Consider the following 19890-nt stretch of genomic DNA (forward strand, 5'->3'; position numbering starts at 1 on the left):
GTAACACGGAGTGAATTTTTGCTCTCCTGAAAAGATCAGTGGGGTAACTAATGGAATGAATGGAACAAAAATTATTAAAAGGCAAACAATAAAAGTGTATGTCAGTACTGAATAAGAGATCAGTATAGACACAACAGAAAGAAACTCACGGTAATCTATCTTGTAAGTTTAGGAACAGAAACATTACTTATCTATGTTTCATGATTTAATCATGAGGTTCAAACATAATAAAGAAAATAAATGTTTAAAACTAAAAAGGGTTAAAAAGAAAAAAAGAAAGTGTAGTTAATTTGAGAATTGAAATTTTAAATAAGTCAAATAATTTTTTTTATAAACATATGGCATCATGTCAATTATAATATAAATTACTCTATATTTATATTTGTCAGATCACATAATAATAAGTTGATTGTTAATTTACACTTAAACAACTTAAATTTAAAAGATAATACAAAAGAATAGGACTCACCACCATCCCTATGACATTTTTCTTATTGCCATTCAAACTAAGAAACTATAGAAGAATAAAGACTACATAATAATAATAATAATAATAATAATAATAATAATAATAATAATAATAATTCATGAAAAAAATTTAAAAATTAAATTCAAGTGAAAAATGAGAGGAACACTAATAATAATAATAAGATATAGGAAATAAAGTTTGTCTTTGTTTCATTATTATTATTATTATTATATAGCTTTTATTCTTCTATAGTTTCTTAGTTTGTTTTCTAATTAGGGAAAAAATAAAAAGGATTAGGGAAGTAAACTTGAGAATTATTTTGCTTTTGTTTTATTATTATTATTATTATTATTATTATTATGTAGGCTATGCTCTTTTATAGTTTCTTAGTTTGTTTTCTAATTAGGGAAAAAAATAAAAAGGATTAGGAAACAAAATTTGAGAATTATTTTGATTTTGTTTTATTATTATTATGTAAGTTCTGTTCCATCGTAGTTTCTTAGTTTGTTTTTTAATCAGAAAACAAATAAAAAAGATTATAATCAAAAAGCAAATAAAAAAGATTAGAGAAGAAAATAAATCGTAAGGCTAATATCTCAACTCTATGATTAATTTTTTTCCTTGAGACACAAAAATCAAAAGTTATGAACTAAGCAAGAATAACCACAAAAACCATGAAGAATTAACAAAATAAATCCTATCTTCAAGTAGATGTATATAGCTCTGTACAGACCATCATGATTTGGTCCAGCAAAATCAGGAATGGACTGTGATTAGAAGCAGAAATACAGAGTGCAAAGAATAGAATTTTATAATGGTAGCTATAGAGCTTCAGATATTTCTCTCCATTTAACACTTTCTTCAACAAAGAATCAGGAACCCGAGAAATGTAAGAGCCATATCTCTTATCTGTCTCAGTAATATTGGCATACCTTAAAAAAAAGTAAAATAAAACAAAAATAGGATCACATCTATCAAATTATTGCACCAGATTTCACAAACAACCTCAAAACACTCAAAATTGGAAGGAGAAAAGAAAAAGAAAGGATGAAGCACAATACTGAGAATTGAGAACATCATTAACTATTAGCAAATATACTTGGGCTTTAATATCCTTGTCCAACGCCGAAGACCCCCCTTCCTCTTTGTTCACATATTCTAGATCTATCCCATTAATTATCCAAAGATTCTCCACTATTTGTCTACAGAGAGGTTGGTCCCTTCATTGCCACTAAATGCATGCCTTCCTATTTCCTTTGTTTTGATGACCCTCTCATGAACATCAGTAGTAAACATGAAAGAATGGAATTGCACCAAAAAAAATGCATTTTTTTGTTTTATTTTTTAGAAGAATAAAAAGGAAGAAATTGCACCAAAAAAAGTCACATGTCAAAAGAGAAATAAAACAAATGACAACTTCCAAGATTAAATTGATAGTATATTTATTGATATTGATTTATATTTTATCTTTTATATATATATATATATATATTACTCAATACTTACAAAAATTACTTTGCTTAATTTCTTGGATCATCCAGTACTCATTTTTTTTCCTAACAAAGGAAATCAATTTTTTCCACGTTGTCCCTCATCCAACAATGCATACTTCCAACTGTTCTCCTCAATGAAGTTCTTGCCTGTGTGACCTTCGATAATGTCCTTCCTCAAGTTGGTAACCCTGTCAATCACAGCCTGCACACATTTTTCTTACTAAATGTAGTATACTATCAGTCACTACATGATCATATTTTCAAAAATAAATATTGTCTCTGTCAATTTTGCTTCCCTTCAAGCTATAAATGTTGAGTAAAAACTTACCATCCAAACATGAAGTCAAGGCCCCTACATGCAGCATCTTGATCAGATTTCTCTTTAGAAACCAACACATACCAGTCAGAATTCAAGGTAATCCCTATTAAAACCTTTTGAGATGCCAGCATACACACTTTTAAATATTTTGTCAATTTAATTACTAACAGCAGAAAATAGGAGAAAGTGATAAGATATTCTTAAAATAATGGATTATCATGTTCACTGGCATTAAAAAAACTCAATTTTTAAAATTTAATTATGTACATCATCCTTTTCAATTTTTAACAACCATACTTTAATCTTATCTTCTTTTAAATTCTATTTTTTTATTTTTTTTAAAAGATACTATATATATCATATATGAATTTTAAAACCAAATTCAATTGTCTTGCAGGAAGAGAAGGCTTTTCCCGCTATGTCACACTCACACCTCAACAGCTTGTCTTCTAACTGCTCCAGCTCCATGGAATTGGAGATTGGAGCTACTCATACAGACACTTGGTACATATGCTATATAATAATATTTACCTTTCATTTGTATATTACTATATTCTTATTTAGGCTTCATTTGTTGTTTCTTAGAATGCTAATGACTGACACCATTAGTTCTACTTGTTTGTGAATTGTGATCTTAGAATGCTAATCACTGACACTGGGCATAACTTCATCATCACCAAATAAACTGCATTTAAGCTTCTCCTCAATAGTTCGCCCAACTTTACCACTTCCAACAAACTCCTCCTCATCAGACAGCCCAAAGGGCTCCTCCTCGGTATCCCTCCTGCCTTTTTTCAGCTGCTTAAACTTTTTGCTTTCCTTATGAATTATAAAAATTATTTTCAATAAATTTTTATATATAGCATGGTATTTATCCACTGAAAGCCAACATTAATAAAAAAAAAATTGAAACACATGTACAAAAAATTCAAAACCTTCCGACGATGAATATTGATATTATTGTCCTCCAGCAATTCATAATCATCTTCATCAAGGACATACTCCTCCCTAAAATAGTGAGATTAATTTGTCAAATATGAATGTTAACATCATTGATGTTTAAAATTTCAACCAAGTATAGAGAAAAGCAAATAATAAAAAAAAATTCAATCCAATGTCGATCTCCCTCCAAAGGGACACATAATGAACCAAGGGGTACCAGAGAAAAAAGGAAGGGCAGAAGCTAGCCATGCACATTTTTGAACTTTTTTTAAAAAAATTGAAGACAGATTTATATGTAAGTATGTCATTCAAACAACATGTGAATAGTTTTAAGGAAAATACCTATCAGCTACTTGATGCAAGTGATTATCAAATAAATACACATAGACACATACAAATATATCTAAATTAACTTTAACCACAAACAGAGGTAAAGAATACATTAGTGATAAAAACAGACTTTTTCTTCCTCTTCTTTTTCTTCTGTGGCTCATCATCGGATTCTGCTCTATCTTCTTTCTCATCCTCCTCTTCGTCCTTATCCATTATAAACCCATCATTTTCATATTCATCCTGTCCTTCTGAAGCGAGGAGGAAAAGAAAAAGAGGATCAGCAAGAATAATAAAATGGCATAAAGCCCATGAAGGGATAATCCTATGGACATTATTATTGGCTACAGAAAATAAGAAACCATCTTAAATATCACATTCGTATAAGCAAAAACAAAATCAAAAACAGCAAAACAAAAAAAAGAACAAAATGCTAAACTCAATCACATTGCATTTACCATAGGCAATCAGAACACCGACCAGGTGCAAACCTGCCATTTGCATAGCCATTCTTGCTCACACTCCTCAGTTCATTCAAAGTAATCCAATGTTTCACCCTATTGTCAAATTCCTTGAAGCAAAGTTTAGCATAGTCCCTAAAATCATCTCTGCATGTTCATATGAATTATATATGTTTATCATATCATTAGATTTGCTAAAAATTTCTCTCAACATTCGTACAATGGAAGGAAACTGATTTCACTTACACAATGTGAGGACTTAAAAAACCACCATACTCATCCTCTAAGGCTTGGGGAACGTCCCAATGGAAAAGGATCACATACGGATGCAGACCTGCATGATTTATGGTGATTATATATGATTAACAACCATATGGATAAGATACTAATCCAATGTAAAGAGTTATAGAAATGAATATTAATGAATTATGACCATTAGCCATGAGTTCATTGATGAGGTTGTTGTAGTAGTTTACTCCATGGTTTACACCTGCACTAAGCTTTCCTTTTGCAAATGATTTATAAGAAATTAATAATAGTTGCTATGGAACACAAACTAAGAAAAAAAAAATTATTTGGGTGGAATTTCAACAAAACTTGACTTACTTGGTAGTACCCTTAGAAGCTGCATCTTTAAACATATTTTTCGAACTACACTACCTCAAATAAGACTCTAATACAATATTATAAATCTAAAACTGAAAATTGCTTGACAAACATCTAACCTATATATGGGTAGTGGAGATGGAGATTTCCCTATGATAAAGAAACTATCTGGTTGTGGTATATATATATATATATTATATATATATATATATATACCCATTGTTCACGCTCAAATTTTAAATTTTATAACACTAAGGCGTCTACAACATCAACACCTCACTGTCAACAGGTGAAAAATTAGCGCAATTGAAACACTACCTTCAGTTACAGTCGAAGGAATTCCACCCACAAAAATCTTCTTCGTTCGAAAGTCTTTTGAGTTCCAGCCAGCAGCCTCCCTCGGTATCGTCTGCTTAATCTCCACCTACAAACAAAACCATTCAATGCATCAGCTTTCATTTCCCTTTTGTTCTGTTCCCTCCTTTAAGTCTTTAATAATCAATACTAAAAAAGATTCAAAATTCAAACGCGTGTCAATTATCACCGGCTTGCCATTGATAATGTGCGTGTCCTCAATCACTGTATCTACCAAAGTGCTTGATGAATTGCGCTACACAAAATTATTAAAAAAAAATAGTTAATTACACGAATGCTCATTGGTAAACCCGAAAAGAAAACAAACCAACCCAATACAAATAGAAAACACTCACCAATCGTCGTTTCTCTCGCTAAACCCCCTATGAATATCTTTCTACAATCAATGGGTCCAGGGTAATTAGATATTCAAGAATACAATCAAGAAAAATTACTAACAACGTGGAGTTAATTAACACAAACTTAAGGAAGAAAAACAAAAGGAACACTATATCTGTTCCAATCAATATAAATACACAATTCTAAATACAAATCTATTAAAATGCTGGAATGAAAATATAATTAGTGTTAACCAAAGAAATGCTGGTGAGAAGTAAATTTTTTTTTGAGCTGATATTATCAGTAAAATAGTTGTTGTACCATCACCATGCAGGTGCCAACTATTTGAAAGCTTTTTGGATGTCTTCGGAAAGGTTAAAGTTATGGATTAGAGAAAGAGGCTTGTGCCACAGAAATAGAACATTTCACACATGGTTTTTCTTTCCCTTGAAAATCCTAGATAATAATTGAAACACCAATATTTTTTTTTAAAAAAAAAACAGCAGAGATTACTCACATCTACCAAAATTGACGTAAGATCATTTTTATTCATACTGGCTAGACGGGGAAAACAATTAAAAATGAGAAATTTGAATATTAATTTAAATTATAGGCACGTGTAAAATTGTTTATATCATTAATTAATCAGAAATCCTGTGTGATTTTTTTTAATAAAAAGTCAATAAACTTATCAAATATAGAAATTTATGAATAGATGACATTATAAAAATCCTTTACACCATCAATAAATAGATTGTTAACTCTTTAAAGATTTGTGAAAGGTATGGTGCAAATTCCAAACTCAGTTAAAAGTAGCACTCAATGGAAATCATTTATGTCTCTCCTCTTTGAATACATATAATTCCTTCTCATGAGAGTATTATAGAGTACATTATTGTTGTAGTTTTATCTTTCATCCCATTTACAAATCAAATACGACATGAAATTAAAACTTAAATCAAGATGCAAACCACCGTCCTTCCAATTTTTATTAGGAAAAGTAATATGTACACCTTATTCATATGTGGGTGAGAATAATTTAAACCACTTAACTTAAATACAGTTTCAAGTGAAACAAATTTACAATGATGACAAAGATGATGTAATTACAATTTGATCAAGAGTGGAAGTATGCAGACATTATTCTTTTTATCATCTTATGAAGCGTAGGCGACATGCATATTTCACCCAGGATATGAAACCAAATCAATGCGTCAATCCCCTTCCAAAACACACCGAGACCATAAGATAGATTTTTAAACATGAAAAATTAAAAGTTCTAAACTGTACTAATGCATCACAAATAAATAATTTTAAAAATGCCACAAATTTAAAATTAAAATAAGAAATAAGAAAACATATCCAAAAATATCATCTTGACATTTGATCAAACACATAACCTGCAACAAAAAAATGCCCTAATGAACATGATCAGAAAATGCATAATTGTTAGCACTAAAAATACCATTGAGCCACAGACACTCTGATTCAAATAAAAATCGCAAAAATAAAAACCGCAAAAAGATACTCTGAGGTGGAGAGCTTACATGCAAATCCAGATAATTAAGCACTGAGGAAAATGCATAAAAACTATAGCTTACCTCGTAGACTATTCCGTAAAACTCTGAACAATATCATAAATATGAGTTTAAGGAAAAAATAGCAACGAAGCATCCAAAAAAACCACAAAATGTCAGACAAAAAAAAACATAAACACCGTTTTAATAAAATCAAAATAAAAGATCCTCTATCTTCCTCGTAATTTCTCTAACAACTTCTTTGCCAAAGTCGCTGTTGTTACCATAGCCTATTCCAAAAATAAAACATGTTAATTTTTTGTTTTTTCTTTTCCTGGGGTGCATTTTCTAAGCAAAACGTGAAGACGTGAAAAAAAACACAAAAGGAATAGAAAGAAAAGTGAAAGGAAACAACACGAACTGGTGAGAGTATTCCAAGTGGTTCTGTGAGATCCTCGTGTAGAGACCAACGCGAGCAGCAAATGAAGAAGAAGAAGAAGAAGAGAGAATGCATTGCAAAAAACTGGTGGCTTCAGCATTCTGGGGAAATTTCAGTTTTCGAAAAAAAGAGAAAGATTTAGAATTTGAGACAAATTATCAAGCAAAATTAAACAAAAATTGAAATTTGCCAGTTTCAGAATGATACGTGGAGTTGACAGCAGAAAAAATGTTCAAAGCAAGACACGTGACAACGAGGTGGCACAAAATCAAACAAAACTGGAGGGCTATAAAATCACCAAAAAACCAAGAAAATGGACAGATGTCAACACTTCAGCCATGGACATTTTAGTATATTTATCATACTTCAGTTTTAGTATATAGATATTGATGTAAGATCTTTATTTAAAATTTATATATTTATAAAGATTGGTGTGTTTCGTTTGTTAATAAGAATAATCCAAATAAAATTGATAATGATATATACATTTATATGTATATAAATTAATATTTAAATATGTATATTCAAAATTGTAAGAATTTGACTTCTCCGTATGTTAATATTATTTACATACAAAAAATTTAAATATTATCAATGAAATATAAGAAAATTAAATTAAATAATTATCATTTAAAATTTTCTTTTTGTTAAAACTTTAAAGACAAATTTACAACTAAATAAAAAATATTAAGCACATACCATATTAATTTAAATTCTTATTTTTCTGCATTTAAGATCTATATGTAATTGTTGTAGAAAATTTTAATTATATATTAAGTTTCACATCTAAACACTCATACGCACCTATATATATATAAATATTTTTTTACGACAATTATTTTTGAGAGATTTTTAAATATTAAATATTAACATATTTTAAGATAATTTTAATTATATTTTTTAATTAATGAACTCCAATTAAAAAATAAGAAATTTTTTGTGGATAAACCTCAAAAGTATTTGTTAAAGTATATTTATTTTCTAATTAAAATATGTTAACAAGTTAGATCATCAAAATATTTTAAAATAATATTAAGTTATAACTCACTAATATGTTCCAATTAAAGAAAATAGATGTATAATAATAATAATAATAATAATAATGAGTTGGATATTCTTAAATATGCACCCTCACCATTGTACAATAAACCACTTATTTTTTGTTTTCTTCAAATAAGCAGTAGCTATCTAGCAAGTATAAAATCCTAAAAATTCATCCAGATCCCTATCAGAATGATGCTACTGTTTCCCACTCCAGATCAGATTGCATTAACAAACCGGTCCATATATTTTTGCACTTCACAACACATATCCCATACATGCCACAAATCATAATATAGTATGAGGGAAACAAAACATAAAGGAAAGTTGCAAACAGTGAAGAAAGAAAACTCAAGACCGTAAAGATTCAAGTTACTTGCTAAGTGACTTAAGATGGGCAAGGGAAAAACCAAATAAAAATTTCCTTATTATAAACATAATCAGGCCATTTTCCAATATTAAGCTTTGGAGATCATTGATATTTAAAAAAATGCATGATTATCCTCACTTGAATTAAATTTATAATGACAAGCTTTTGAATGATTATAATTGATAATGTCTTAGTTGTGTGTCCTTTTACACACGTAACCAGTAAGACAAACTTTATCCCATTAAGGTTGGTATAATTCAGCCTGTTTCAATGAACAGGAAAAAATTAAGAATTTGGGTAGTCCAAAAAGGAAACAAAAAAAAAGGAGTAAGAAGTTTAGTATAGTCCTAAACAATATTATAAAAAAAAAACTGTTTCATATGCTAAACAAGTGGCTTAGCATCTGAGATGCATTCAAGCAAATACCTAAGAGTGCAGAAAAAATAATCAATACACATACCACTACATAAAGAAGGTCTGAAATGAAGTAAATGTAAAGGCGTCTTACTTGCTCTATTGCTCGCAGAGTTGGCCTCAACCATATTTTTATCCAAGGTATGTGCAGCAGCAACATTAATGGCTAGTAGTCCATTGCTCATCTTTGTAAAACCTACCCCAAATGCTTTTGGAATAGGAGGGCGTATGCAACAAAAGTTAATCCATAGTTCTACAAACTACAAACAAACCATTCATTTGCATATACTAAAAGATAAGGTTCAATTATGGTAAAAGTAAAATTATTGAGTGTGTTCAAATTTTTTATAGTTTACAATTTAACCCAACAGTGACAGTACCTATCCTACTTTAGCATGATAACAAAAGGAAAATTATCTAAATCATCCGAGCACCTGAAAAATGGTCCTGAAAGGAAGCAAAAAGGCCTTTTTATTCAGTTCCGATGAAGGCCTTAAGACTTGATGAGGGGATGGAGAAAGGTGGATTGAGTGTGAGCAAAGAGATTTTGCATAAATTCTTAATACTCTTAATTATATAGTTTATATATAAAAAATGTATTTTAAATATCTATATTCAATACTTTATTCCACATTGGATTTATGTCATGAGCACTAACAATTTATATTCAGAATTCCATTTACACCATTTAAGAGCTTAAACTATGGTTTGATGTTAGTTGACCTTTCTGGAGGACTTTGGCTTGTTAAAGGATGCAATCTATGCAACCTGTTAATTTATGAGCATCACAATGCAACAGTCCAATATTTAACATGTGTCAAATTTCAACTTGGCAACAGCTTACAGCCCTTTGCTTTTAATTTAGATTCTAGACCAAAGAACTTCAAACTTGATAGCACCAAGTCAGCTGTCTTTTTCTTCATATGATCAATTAGTAATTCATCATACACAATTGTGTTGGATTCTGTCAAGAAGTTGCGCTCCCTCAAGTTTGAGAAAACTTTCCTGGCCTCTTCAATTGTTCCATGCTTACACATGCCAGAGATGATTGAACAATATATGACATTGTCTAGAGAGCAACCTTGTTCTATCATCTCATTTAATACATCAATCACCTTCTCAGGAACATTTGATTTACATGCATGAATGATGGTAAGACTATACTTAAACTCCATTGGTCCATCACTAACATTGCCCAAGCAATCGCGAACAAGCAACATGGCTTCGTCAATCTCTCCAATTTGGCAAAGCCCTTTAGTGAGGCTACTATAAGCTGCAACTGAAGGAATGCAAGACATCTCAATGATCCTATTATGACATGCACATGCCTCTTTAATTTCTCCAAGGTCAACAAGGCATAGAATCGCAGTACAATACGTAAACGAGTCAGGTTTCAAGCTTAAGCCTTTCATTTCATCAAATAGTGATAACGCTTTCTTCACCTCACCAATCTTGTGAAGAGAATCCATAAAAATATTATATATTTCAACACTAACATGACCCTTTTCTTTCAATTGGCCAAATGTCTCTAATGCCATCATCGGTCCCTTCTTCTCCACCAAAACAGAGAAGAATTTGGAGAGATCAGCAATAAGAGGAAAACCCAACTTCTGCATCTGCTCAAGCAACTTGCAAAATTCTTCCATTCTATTTGCTTCAGCATATGTAACCAACAACGGTTTCACCATTAAGAAGTCTGGCTCAAGGCCCTCCCGAACAGTCAATTGGAAAAGCTTGTATGCCTTCTGAACCCTATTCAAATTGCACAAACCTTCAATAAGGCAAATATAAATCCCCAAATCAGCCCTATACCCGGAGCTCACCAAATCCTTCAACAAATCAAACGCCAATCCAACCTTACCCTCAGCCACAAACGCCTCAACCAGCGCTCCATATATCACACTATCCACCAAACAACCCTTCCCCTTCATCTCCCTGAACAACTCATACCCCTCCTGAACCCTCCCCCCTTTTGCCAGCCCCACAATCATGGTAGCATATGCCTTCACATCCGGCTCCACCCGGTCCCTCTTCATCTCCTCCCAAACCCTCAAACACGCATCCAAATTCCCTGCAGGCACCAGAATCTTCACCAGCGCCGTGTATGCAAACACGTCCGGCTTACACAATCTCTCCCTCATCCTCCCCAAAACCTTCAGCATCTCATCAATCCTCCCACACTTACATAGACCCTTCACCAGCACCATGAAGGTCACACTCTCCTCAACCAGCCCATCCTCCTTAAGATCATCATAAACTGACAACGCCAAGTCCAAATGACCCGTCCTAACCAACGCATCCATAACCCTATTATACAAAAACACCCTCGGCTTCACCCCAAACTGGTTCCTCATCTTCTCATACACATGATAAACTCTAAGCCCTCTATTGGCATCACTATGCATACGAATCAAAATCTCGAACTACTTCTCGCTGGGGGGCTTGCCCTGGGACTCCATGAGCTCCAGGAGCTGGTCCGCGGCGCGGAACTGGTGGTGGCAGTTCAGGCAGTAGGCGAGGGCATTGTAGGAAGCGAAATTGTGATGGTAGCCTCTCTGGCTGCCGGCCTAGTGGAAGAATTTGGAAGCGAGGGTGTGATTTGTTTGAACTTTGAGAACCTCGGCGACCAGATTGGGGGTTACCCTGCGGAGCTTGCTGAGTTCGGCGGCGACATTGGGGCACCACTTGTTGTCGTTTCTGCGGAAGGCATCGACGATGAAGCGCGCGATCGGGGAGAGGCGTAGGGAGGCGGAGGAAAGGGTTGATGGGGAGGGGTTTGAGTTTGGGTTGGAGAGGAAGTGTGGGTCCCAGTTTTTGATGTTGAAGGGTTTGGTGGTGGGTTTGGGTTGGGAAGGGTTAGGGTGTAGGGTTTGTCGGTCGGAGAAGAGGCCGCCGCGGACGGTGGGGCGGTTCTGGGAGGGGTTGCGGTGGCCGTAGAAGAAGTAGAACTTGTTGGTGGGTTTGGGGGTGGTAAACGGAGGGCCGCAATTTCTTAGTTTGGTTGGCTTTGGAGGCATTTTTAGTTTAGAATTTCTGTTCTATTATTTTAGGTTGGAAGAGCACTTGGCGTTTGACTTCTAGGTTCAGTAACGAGAGAGAAGAAGCGCTTTCGAAGAGAGAGGCAGCAAGGTTTTTTTAGCCACGTTGCTGTTCACTTCCCAAAACTGAATTCATCCCCTTTTTTTATTTTTTACAGTTAAGAAATAATCCAATAATTGATTTCTTAATTCGTTTTTTTAATTGATAATTTTTTTAATTGTTTTTATTTTTTCACATGTACATACCTGCAAGTTCTTACAGTTGCACATATCTGCAAGTTCTTACGCATATCTTCCTTTCCAATGAATCTTTGCCATTGCAGTAAGAAGGACTTTGGTGTAATAGTAGGCATGGATAAAGATGATATCTACAAGGTATAGCATTGATTCTATGCAATTTCATTTGTTCCAAACTTTTGATTTTGAGTACCTGTTATTTTTGGTAAGTTCTTTACTAATTTCCCTTTCTATTATAGATTCTAAAAGAGGGTTCAGATGGACCTGATGCTGTAACTGTTGATCGACATGAAATTAAGAGTGGGCTATTTGATTTGAAACTTACTGCCCTAGATCTGCACAGTAAGACTATATTGGTTAATGATACTGTCAGGGTGCTTGAGGGTCCAACTAAGGTCTGATTCATATTTCTGAACTGCAAGATTTCTAGTTGTGGTATATTTGGAATTTTCATGCCTCACATGATACTTCCATAATATGTCATTTTGCAGGGTAAACAAGGCATTGTTAAGCACATTTATAGAGGGATTGTCTTTTTATATGATGGAAATGAGGAAGAAAATGGACTTAACTTGTAAAACTAATATGTGTGAGAAGGTCAAGCTTGCTGTTGGTGATTGCAGTGGAAAGGTTTGTAATCTTTCTTGTATCGTGCTCTGTTACAAACTGTCTGATGACTTCATTAGAGTTTTTAATGTTTTTAATTATGCTCCATACTCAGGATAGTGAACCGGGTCCTTTAGTCTTTGAAGACCAACCATCATCACCAAGATCTCCCTTGTCACCAAAAAAACCATGGCAAGCAAGAGAAAATAACCGTGAATGTCTGTAAAGATACATGCGTCCTTGACAAGTGTATTAGCTGTGGATATGCATGTTTCTTATTTTTTTCTCAATTTGATAATTGTGCATGCAGTTAACCGTGGGGACAACAACAACATGTTTACTATTGGTCAGACGTTGAGAATTAGGATAGGTCCTTTGAAGGGATACATTTGCCGAGTCATTGCCTTGCGTCGTGCTGATGTTACTGTGAAACTAGATTCTCAGCAGAAGGTTCTTACAGGTTTGTTTATGATGGTCAACTCGAGTATTGTTTCTTGATATATTAGATCTTTATTTAGAACAATTTCTTCAAAAATGTTTTCACAGTTAAATGTGAGCATCTTTCTGAGGTTCAGGGGAAGAGTACTGCCATTTCATCAAGGTATTTCTGTCATTGACAATAACTTTGCATGCCGCAATACTTCTTATTGATTTTACTTTGATCACACCTGTGAATATTGTCCTGAGTTTCCCAATGTTTTTTATATCAGTGGTGATCCAGATTCAAGTTCATCTAAGCCATTTGATATGCTGGGTACTGAAGGCAGCTCTGGAGGTGGGAATCCCTTATTCTCTAGTTTTTTGTCATCTTATCCTGTTATCCTTTAACAAGAAAAAAATTCCCCTTTAAATGGATCACAATATCAATTAACTTGTGTGCTAGTTACCTTTCCCGTACTGTTTGGTCTTGTTTTTTTTATTTACACATGAATCCTGCCAATTGTAAAGGTTGGCTAAATGGAGTGGGAACGTCCACTGGGGCTGGTGGATGGAATGCTGGAGGGGCATCATCCACTGGGGGTAGTGGATGGAATGCTGGAGGGGCATCAGCCACTGGGGGTGGTGGATGGAATGTTGGAGGGGCATCATCAACTGGGGGTGGTGGATGGAATGCTGGAGGGGCGTCATCCACTGGGGGTGGTGGATGGAATGCTGGAGGGCCGTCATCTAAAAGGTATATTTCATAGTGATATTAGTTAAATCTACTTGATTTTCATCTGCTTTATAGTCAATATTATATTCAACTAACATATATCCTGGCTAATTTTGCATGATGGGTTTATTCATCAAAAGGAAGATTCTAGTAATGTCCAGATATTGTCCAGTAATCTTGAAATTCGTGATAATTGGGAAGGGATAAGTCATGGCTATGGAGCATTGATGCAGACAATAGTATGCCACAGATGACAATGCAACAAAAACATATTTATGCCAAATAATTATGAATAATGTTGAATTGACATATGCAAGTATGGCTATTACGTACTAAAACCTAGAAAGCATAACCAAGTTATGTAGATGTGGGTGTTGTGACCTTCTTTATACGCCATTTCAGTTTTTAAATGTTCCTCTGATATGGAACATTGCCATTTTTAAAAACCGTATCTAATTGATATATCAAGGAATTAAAGTGTTATTGTATTTACATCATCTATATTATTATTGTTTTTAAAACATTGACCAGATGATTTAAAATTACAAATACCCAGTCTTTTCTTTCTCATTAGTGATTAGTTTTTAACCTCAACTCAAAAGATAGTTACTAATTTTTGACTTTTTTGTCTTGTGATAACATTTTGCAGGGATGCAGGGTCTAATCATTCTGCTCCAAGCTTATTGGTATGTATTGCATAACACCCTTTATGTGTGTGTCTTTCTCCATGCCATCTGTCCTATTACCCTCTTTTGTTCCTGTGCATGGTCTAACCATCCTTAATATAATATTTATCCGTTTACACCCAGTTGCTTTTTATATTTTTGATTTTACTGCATTTTAATTTAATATGTAGACATATTTTTGTTTTTGCAGAATACAGAATCTACCTCAAATCCATTCAGTTCCAAGGGTAAAGTTGTAGTGCATAACTGCATATATAATTAGCATGTCTTTGCTTCTAGTTAACTACTCGTTCATCATGTTCCTCATTGCTGTTGTAATGTGTAGGTGCAGAAGATTCTGCTTGGGAAACTAAAAGTAATTCTAATAAGACCTCCTCATGGGGTGCTGCAGTGGATAAGACTGGAATTGCTTCTAATGCAGATCAGTCTGGTGGCTGGGGAAGTGGTGGAGGGAGCTGGGGTCAGGCAGAGCATAAAACTGGAAGTGTGGGTGATGGCAATCAGAATAGCAATTGGAATACAACCAAGGCTTCTGAAGGGGAGTCTTCTGGTTGGAACAGTATCCAAAAGTCAAATGAAACTTCATCAGCTGGATGGGGTGGTGGCAATGGGTTTAAAAGTGGATCAGATGAAGGAAACTTGAATTCTACTTGGAGTGGCTGGAAGTCTGGATCAAGTGGAGTCAAACAAGCTGGGAACCCTGCTGGTACTTCAGATATTGATGCTAATCAGGATGCTGGGTGGAAAAACAAACCAAATAAGGATGGGAGTGAGTCATCTGGTTGGGAAACAAAAAACAATTGGAATGCTCCAGTCTCTTCATCAAATGATAAAGTGGAAAAAGGTAATGATCAAGGTGGGTGGAATGCAGGAAAAGCTTCAGGTGGTTCGGCTGTAGATTTCAGTCAAGCTTCTGGTTGGAAAGGGGGGCTGAGTGAGCACACCCAAGAAGGTTCTAATTGGGGCGACAAGAAATTTGGTTCATGCGATGCATGTGGTGATTCCAGTGGAAATCAGGGTAGTAATGGTTGGGGTCAGAAAAGCAATTGGAACTCTGGATCTAGGAGTGGGAATGAGACCCAAAATTCTCACTGGAGTTCTGGGCGTAATGAGCCTGGAAATCAAGATTCCAACTTGGACAAGAAAAGCAATTGGAACTCTGGAAACAGTGGAAACCTGGCTTCCGATCCAAAAAGTAGCAATTGGAATTCTGGATATGAAAATTCCAACTGGGGAACCAATGTCAATAACAAATCTTCATGGGGTACTGGAAATGAAAACAAGAATTCCAGCTGGAGTTCTGGGCATAGTGATCCTGGAAATCAAGATGCCAATCAGGGCAAGAAAAGCAATGGGAACTCTGGGAACAGTGGTAACCAGCCTTCTGATCCTAATAGCAATTGGAACTCTAACAAATCCTCTTGGAGTGCTGGGAATGAAAATAAGAAATCTAATTGGAGTTCTGGGGATCCTGGAAATAAAGATTCTAACTGGGGCAACAAAAATAATTGCATTTCTGGATCTGGTGATGCTAATCAAAACACCACTTGGAGAAGCAATAGCAGCTGGAACACCGCAAATGCCTCAAGCGATGATGGCAATGAAGGTTCAAATGAAAATTCTGATGGAGTAGGTGGTGGGAACTGGAGAGGTGGTTACCGGGGTAGAGGTGGCTCTGACAGAGGGGGTTTTAGAGGTAGAGGTTTTCGGGGTAAAGGAGAGCGTGGCGGTTTCAGTGGACGAGGGGAGCTTGGAGGCTTTGGTGGCCGAGGGGAACAAGGAGGCTTTGGTGGTAGAGGTAGATCAGACGGGGAAGGTTTTGGTGGTAGGTGGGGATCAGAAGGAGGACGTGGAGGCCGAGGCAGGGGAAGGAACGATCAATCTGGTGGTTGGAACAACAGAAGGGATTCTGGTGAGGATGGGCCCTCTGACTGGAAGAAGGGGGCAGATAATGGTGGATGGAAGAATAGTAATGGATCTCAGGCTTGGAACCAGGATACTGGTGACAAGGATAGGCAGAGCTGGAGCCAGGGAAATGCAGATAAGGAGCATCCTAGCTGGAACCAAGGAAGTGGAAGAAATCAGAGCTGGAGTTCAGCAAGTGGAGCTAATGATAATGGATCTCAGGCTTGGAACCAGGGAAATGCAGATAAGGAGCATCCAAGCTGAAACCAAGCTGGAAATAAGCAGAGCTGGAGTTCAGCAAGTGGTGGAGGTAACAATAATTGGAACAACAATGGGTCATCGCAGACTGCAGAGGCTAGCTGGAAAAAATCTACAACTGAAGGGACCAATATCCAGGGTGGTGGGTGGAACAAGGGATCTAGTTCAAACACTACTTCTAAGGATGAGACCATTCAGACACTTGGTTGCCAGTGCTTATCAAAGTTCATCTACTGTCAGGTGAATTATACAATCCAAAAACCCTAAGATACCTATTGGCTGCTTGCATTTGTGGCTTATGCATGATTGTAATTGAGTTAGATCAATGTTCTCTTGGATTTTTGTACTTGGGAACAGAAAAAACCTGCAGACAATGTCTCTGTATACAACCAAAATTGAGTGTATATACTAGTATTCTAGTAATTTTCAAAAGAGAGTTGTTTGATAATTGTTAAGATGTCACACGTTGGTTAGTAATATGGTTGGAATACTCCTAATAAGACTTAGTCAGTCCTGTTCCCTTTAGCTAATATTTGGGAGTGAGTTAAGCTCAACCCCCATGTCTAACATGGTATCTAAATCTATTCAGTCTTAATGTTGGGTGCTCTAGATGTCCAATCTTGGGTTAGGGGGTGTATTAAGATGTCAATTGAGCTAGCTTTTGCAAGTGAGTTAGGTCTGATCTGTTTTTAATAATAACTATAGGTCCTTCCTTGGGTGATATTCAGCCTTTCAAAAATGATTTATTGATTGGTTTTCCTCCTCCTACTTTCTTTGAACCTATAAATTAGCTGATGTCAATTTGCCATGCATATTCATTCTATTGACATCATGAAAAAAAAAACAGGTGGATGCTACTTATACTCATAACATTGAAAAGTTGGTGCCGAAAGTGTGCATGCTATCACGGGAACATGGTGAAGCATGTGAAAAGCGCTGCTTGAGTGCATCAAGCTTGCAATGCCTTTCAGCAATGGTAATTGGTGCCTCATTTTGATATCCTTTGTGCTTATGATGTTTTACATTTAAGTTCATCGAGTTCTGATTGCTTTCCAATGTTTATTTTCACGTAAAATTTCATGGTTGCAGTGAATTTTACTGTTGTTTCAGAGTCTTTTAGGAGTCAGGGCATTGTTTATTTGACTTCTTTTTCTCTTGGCAGGTTTGGTTTATGGCCGAATTTTCACATATTTTTGTAGATTTTGATGAGGTATGTTATAAAATTAAAGATGCTCCCATTGAAATCATTGTAGCCTTTTATTGAAGCTTCCTTACATATGCAATTGTAAATGGTTCCCCAACTTTGAGTCATTATTGTTGGACTAGGCATATCTCTGATAATACTGAGGTGAAAATATAACGAAATAATTTTTTAGATGGAGCAGTGAAAGTTTGGTTAGAAGTCCAAGAGGGCAAGTTTGCTTTAGATAAAGGTTGGGTTATTGACACGATAAATGTGTTGGGATTGAACCGAAATGGAGCACTACCTAAAATTGAGATAGATGGAGAACCACCAATGAGTATCTCAAATGCGCAAGTTAGCACAACTGAACATAAATACTTGTATTGGTAGGGAGATGGAGAGAAAATATTGATGGTAGGGTTGAAGGGTTTGAATATCCCTGTAGGTAAAAGTTTTGCTGTGACCTGGAAGATGGAATCATAACTTTGAGATTGTTTCATCTTAATTGAAACTTTGTAACCTTCTTTTATGTTTTCTATAAATCCCATTAGTGTCGTGGAAGGAGAGATGAGCTAGAATTAAGCTCTTCCTTTTCCATACTAACGGAGGCTTTTAGATTAAGCTGCCTCTCAATGTTATGTTGAATCTTTGAAATGCTTGAATTCAAATTTCGTTCTGCCTTTGGTGCATAGTGCACCCTGATTAAACGTATCAATTGTTTGATAAATGTAGTCAATACAGATCCTGAGAAATGTTAAGTAGTCATTATATTCCAATTCATGCAAAGATACATGCACAAGCAAGGACTAGAGGAATTAAAATCCTGAGAAATGTTGGCCTTACAGGTTACAAACGTGTTTCTGAAACTATCAAACGCAACTTATTTCCTTCTGACAAAATCGAAAAATTGAGTACTATAAATCTGCAGAGTCAGAGACTGTATTGATTATTGATGAGCCACACAATAAGAAATGGAGGCAAAGTAGCTTTATTTTAAGTTAATTCATCCAAAATTATGTCCACCTAAAGATGTTCTGTACCAAAATGCAATATTGCAGAATCAGAGTGTCAATCAAAAGTTTTTCACATTCGTATGCCATCAAGGAGTTGAGTGAGAAAAGGACCATGAATTTAGTCAAATGATTCAAATCTACATCAACTCAGAATTATTTACTGATTGAAATTTTTAACCATTAGTTCAATAAACTTATAGAAATTACATGTTCACCTTGTTTCTTTTCCTTTCTCGGATTGGACCCATAACCTCTCATTTTTTCCATTGCATGTCCTTCTACTCCTACTAATTACTGTTGTCACTGTATTTTCATATGCTATAATTGTTGGCCTGTCGTTAGTGTCACACAGTTTGACCAGCAAAACTTTATGTGGAGAAAGACTTACGTTCTGAAACTTTATCAACAAGTTATAAAACAGTAATTGTCAATTCAAAAACAGATGACATAGAAATAAAGAGATCTAAATAGCCAATTTATCTTGATTCAACCCCAAATACCCAAGGTTAAGTCTAGTTTTCTCACTTACAGAGATTTTTCATTGTAATCAACCTGATTACACCTAGAGTATTCTCAAATCAGACTCTCCAAGCCTATATACACTATTCTAAAACCTCTACAAGGTACACTGTAGTATTTCTTTTTTTTGTAGCCTCTACAGGCTTTGCACAACCTCATCAATACTAAGGCTCACTCCCTAGCTTACCTTAATCAAGG

General features: G+C 35.1%; 3 protein-coding genes and 1 pseudogene across 4 annotated transcripts; 1 reads left to right on the forward strand and 3 right to left on the reverse strand.

Moving 5' to 3' along the window:
• Positions 1 to 1969: 1969 nt before the first annotated feature.
• Positions 1970 to 7369, reverse strand: LOC102662416 (transcription elongation factor SPT6 homolog). Of its 2 annotated transcripts, XR_005890274.1 has the most exons (6): positions 5331 to 7369; positions 5165 to 5230; positions 4939 to 5044; positions 4261 to 4348; positions 4012 to 4161; positions 1970 to 3804 (listed from the first exon to the last, which is right to left on the reverse strand). XR_005890274.1 is itself a non-coding variant. In XM_041013232.1 (3 exons), exons 1-3 carry the CDS (start codon positions 4061 to 4063, stop codon positions 3124 to 3126), a joined length of 339 nt encoding a protein of 112 aa, XP_040869166.1. In that variant the 5' UTR covers positions 4064 to 4250; the 3' UTR covers positions 1970 to 3123. The 2 variants fall into 2 exon arrangements, 1 of the variants encoding a protein (XP_040869166.1); XM_041013232.1 differs by lacking the exons at positions 4261 to 4348; positions 4939 to 5044; positions 5165 to 5230; positions 5331 to 7369 and having other exon boundaries at positions 1970 to 3289; positions 3684 to 3804; positions 4012 to 4250.
• A 2804-nt stretch (positions 7370 to 10173) lies between these two features.
• Positions 10174 to 11517, reverse strand: LOC100777439 (pentatricopeptide repeat-containing protein At4g20740-like; annotated as a pseudogene).
• Positions 11518 to 11661: 144 nt separating this feature from the next.
• Positions 11662 to 12111, reverse strand: LOC121174284 (pentatricopeptide repeat-containing protein At4g20740-like). Its single transcript, XM_041013233.1, has one exon. The coding sequence runs from the start codon at positions 12109 to 12111 to the stop codon at positions 11662 to 11664; it is 450 nt and encodes a 149-aa protein (XP_040869167.1).
• Positions 12112 to 12140: 29 nt separating this feature from the next.
• LOC100777969 (protein RNA-directed DNA methylation 3) lies at positions 12141 to 18860 on the forward strand (the record flags this gene model as incomplete). Its single annotated transcript, XM_026127420.2, is given in 15 exon segments — positions 12141 to 12223; positions 12456 to 12507; positions 12609 to 12764; positions 12861 to 12934; positions 12936 to 12999; positions 13091 to 13193; positions 13286 to 13435; positions 13522 to 13576; positions 13686 to 13750; positions 13924 to 14149; positions 14778 to 14814; positions 15005 to 15041; positions 15140 to 17217; positions 17825 to 17953; positions 18140 to 18860. Coding segments are annotated over 13 exon segments (2946 nt in total), but the record flags the coding sequence as incomplete, so codon positions are not given.
• Between the last annotated feature and the right edge of the window lie 1030 nt (positions 18861 to 19890).

Source organism: Glycine max, chromosome 20 (genome assembly GCF_000004515.6).
Source record: "Glycine max cultivar Williams 82 chromosome 20, Glycine_max_v4.0, whole genome shotgun sequence".
In the NCBI taxonomy this organism is placed as follows: Eukaryota; Viridiplantae; Streptophyta; class Magnoliopsida; order Fabales; family Fabaceae; genus Glycine; species Glycine max.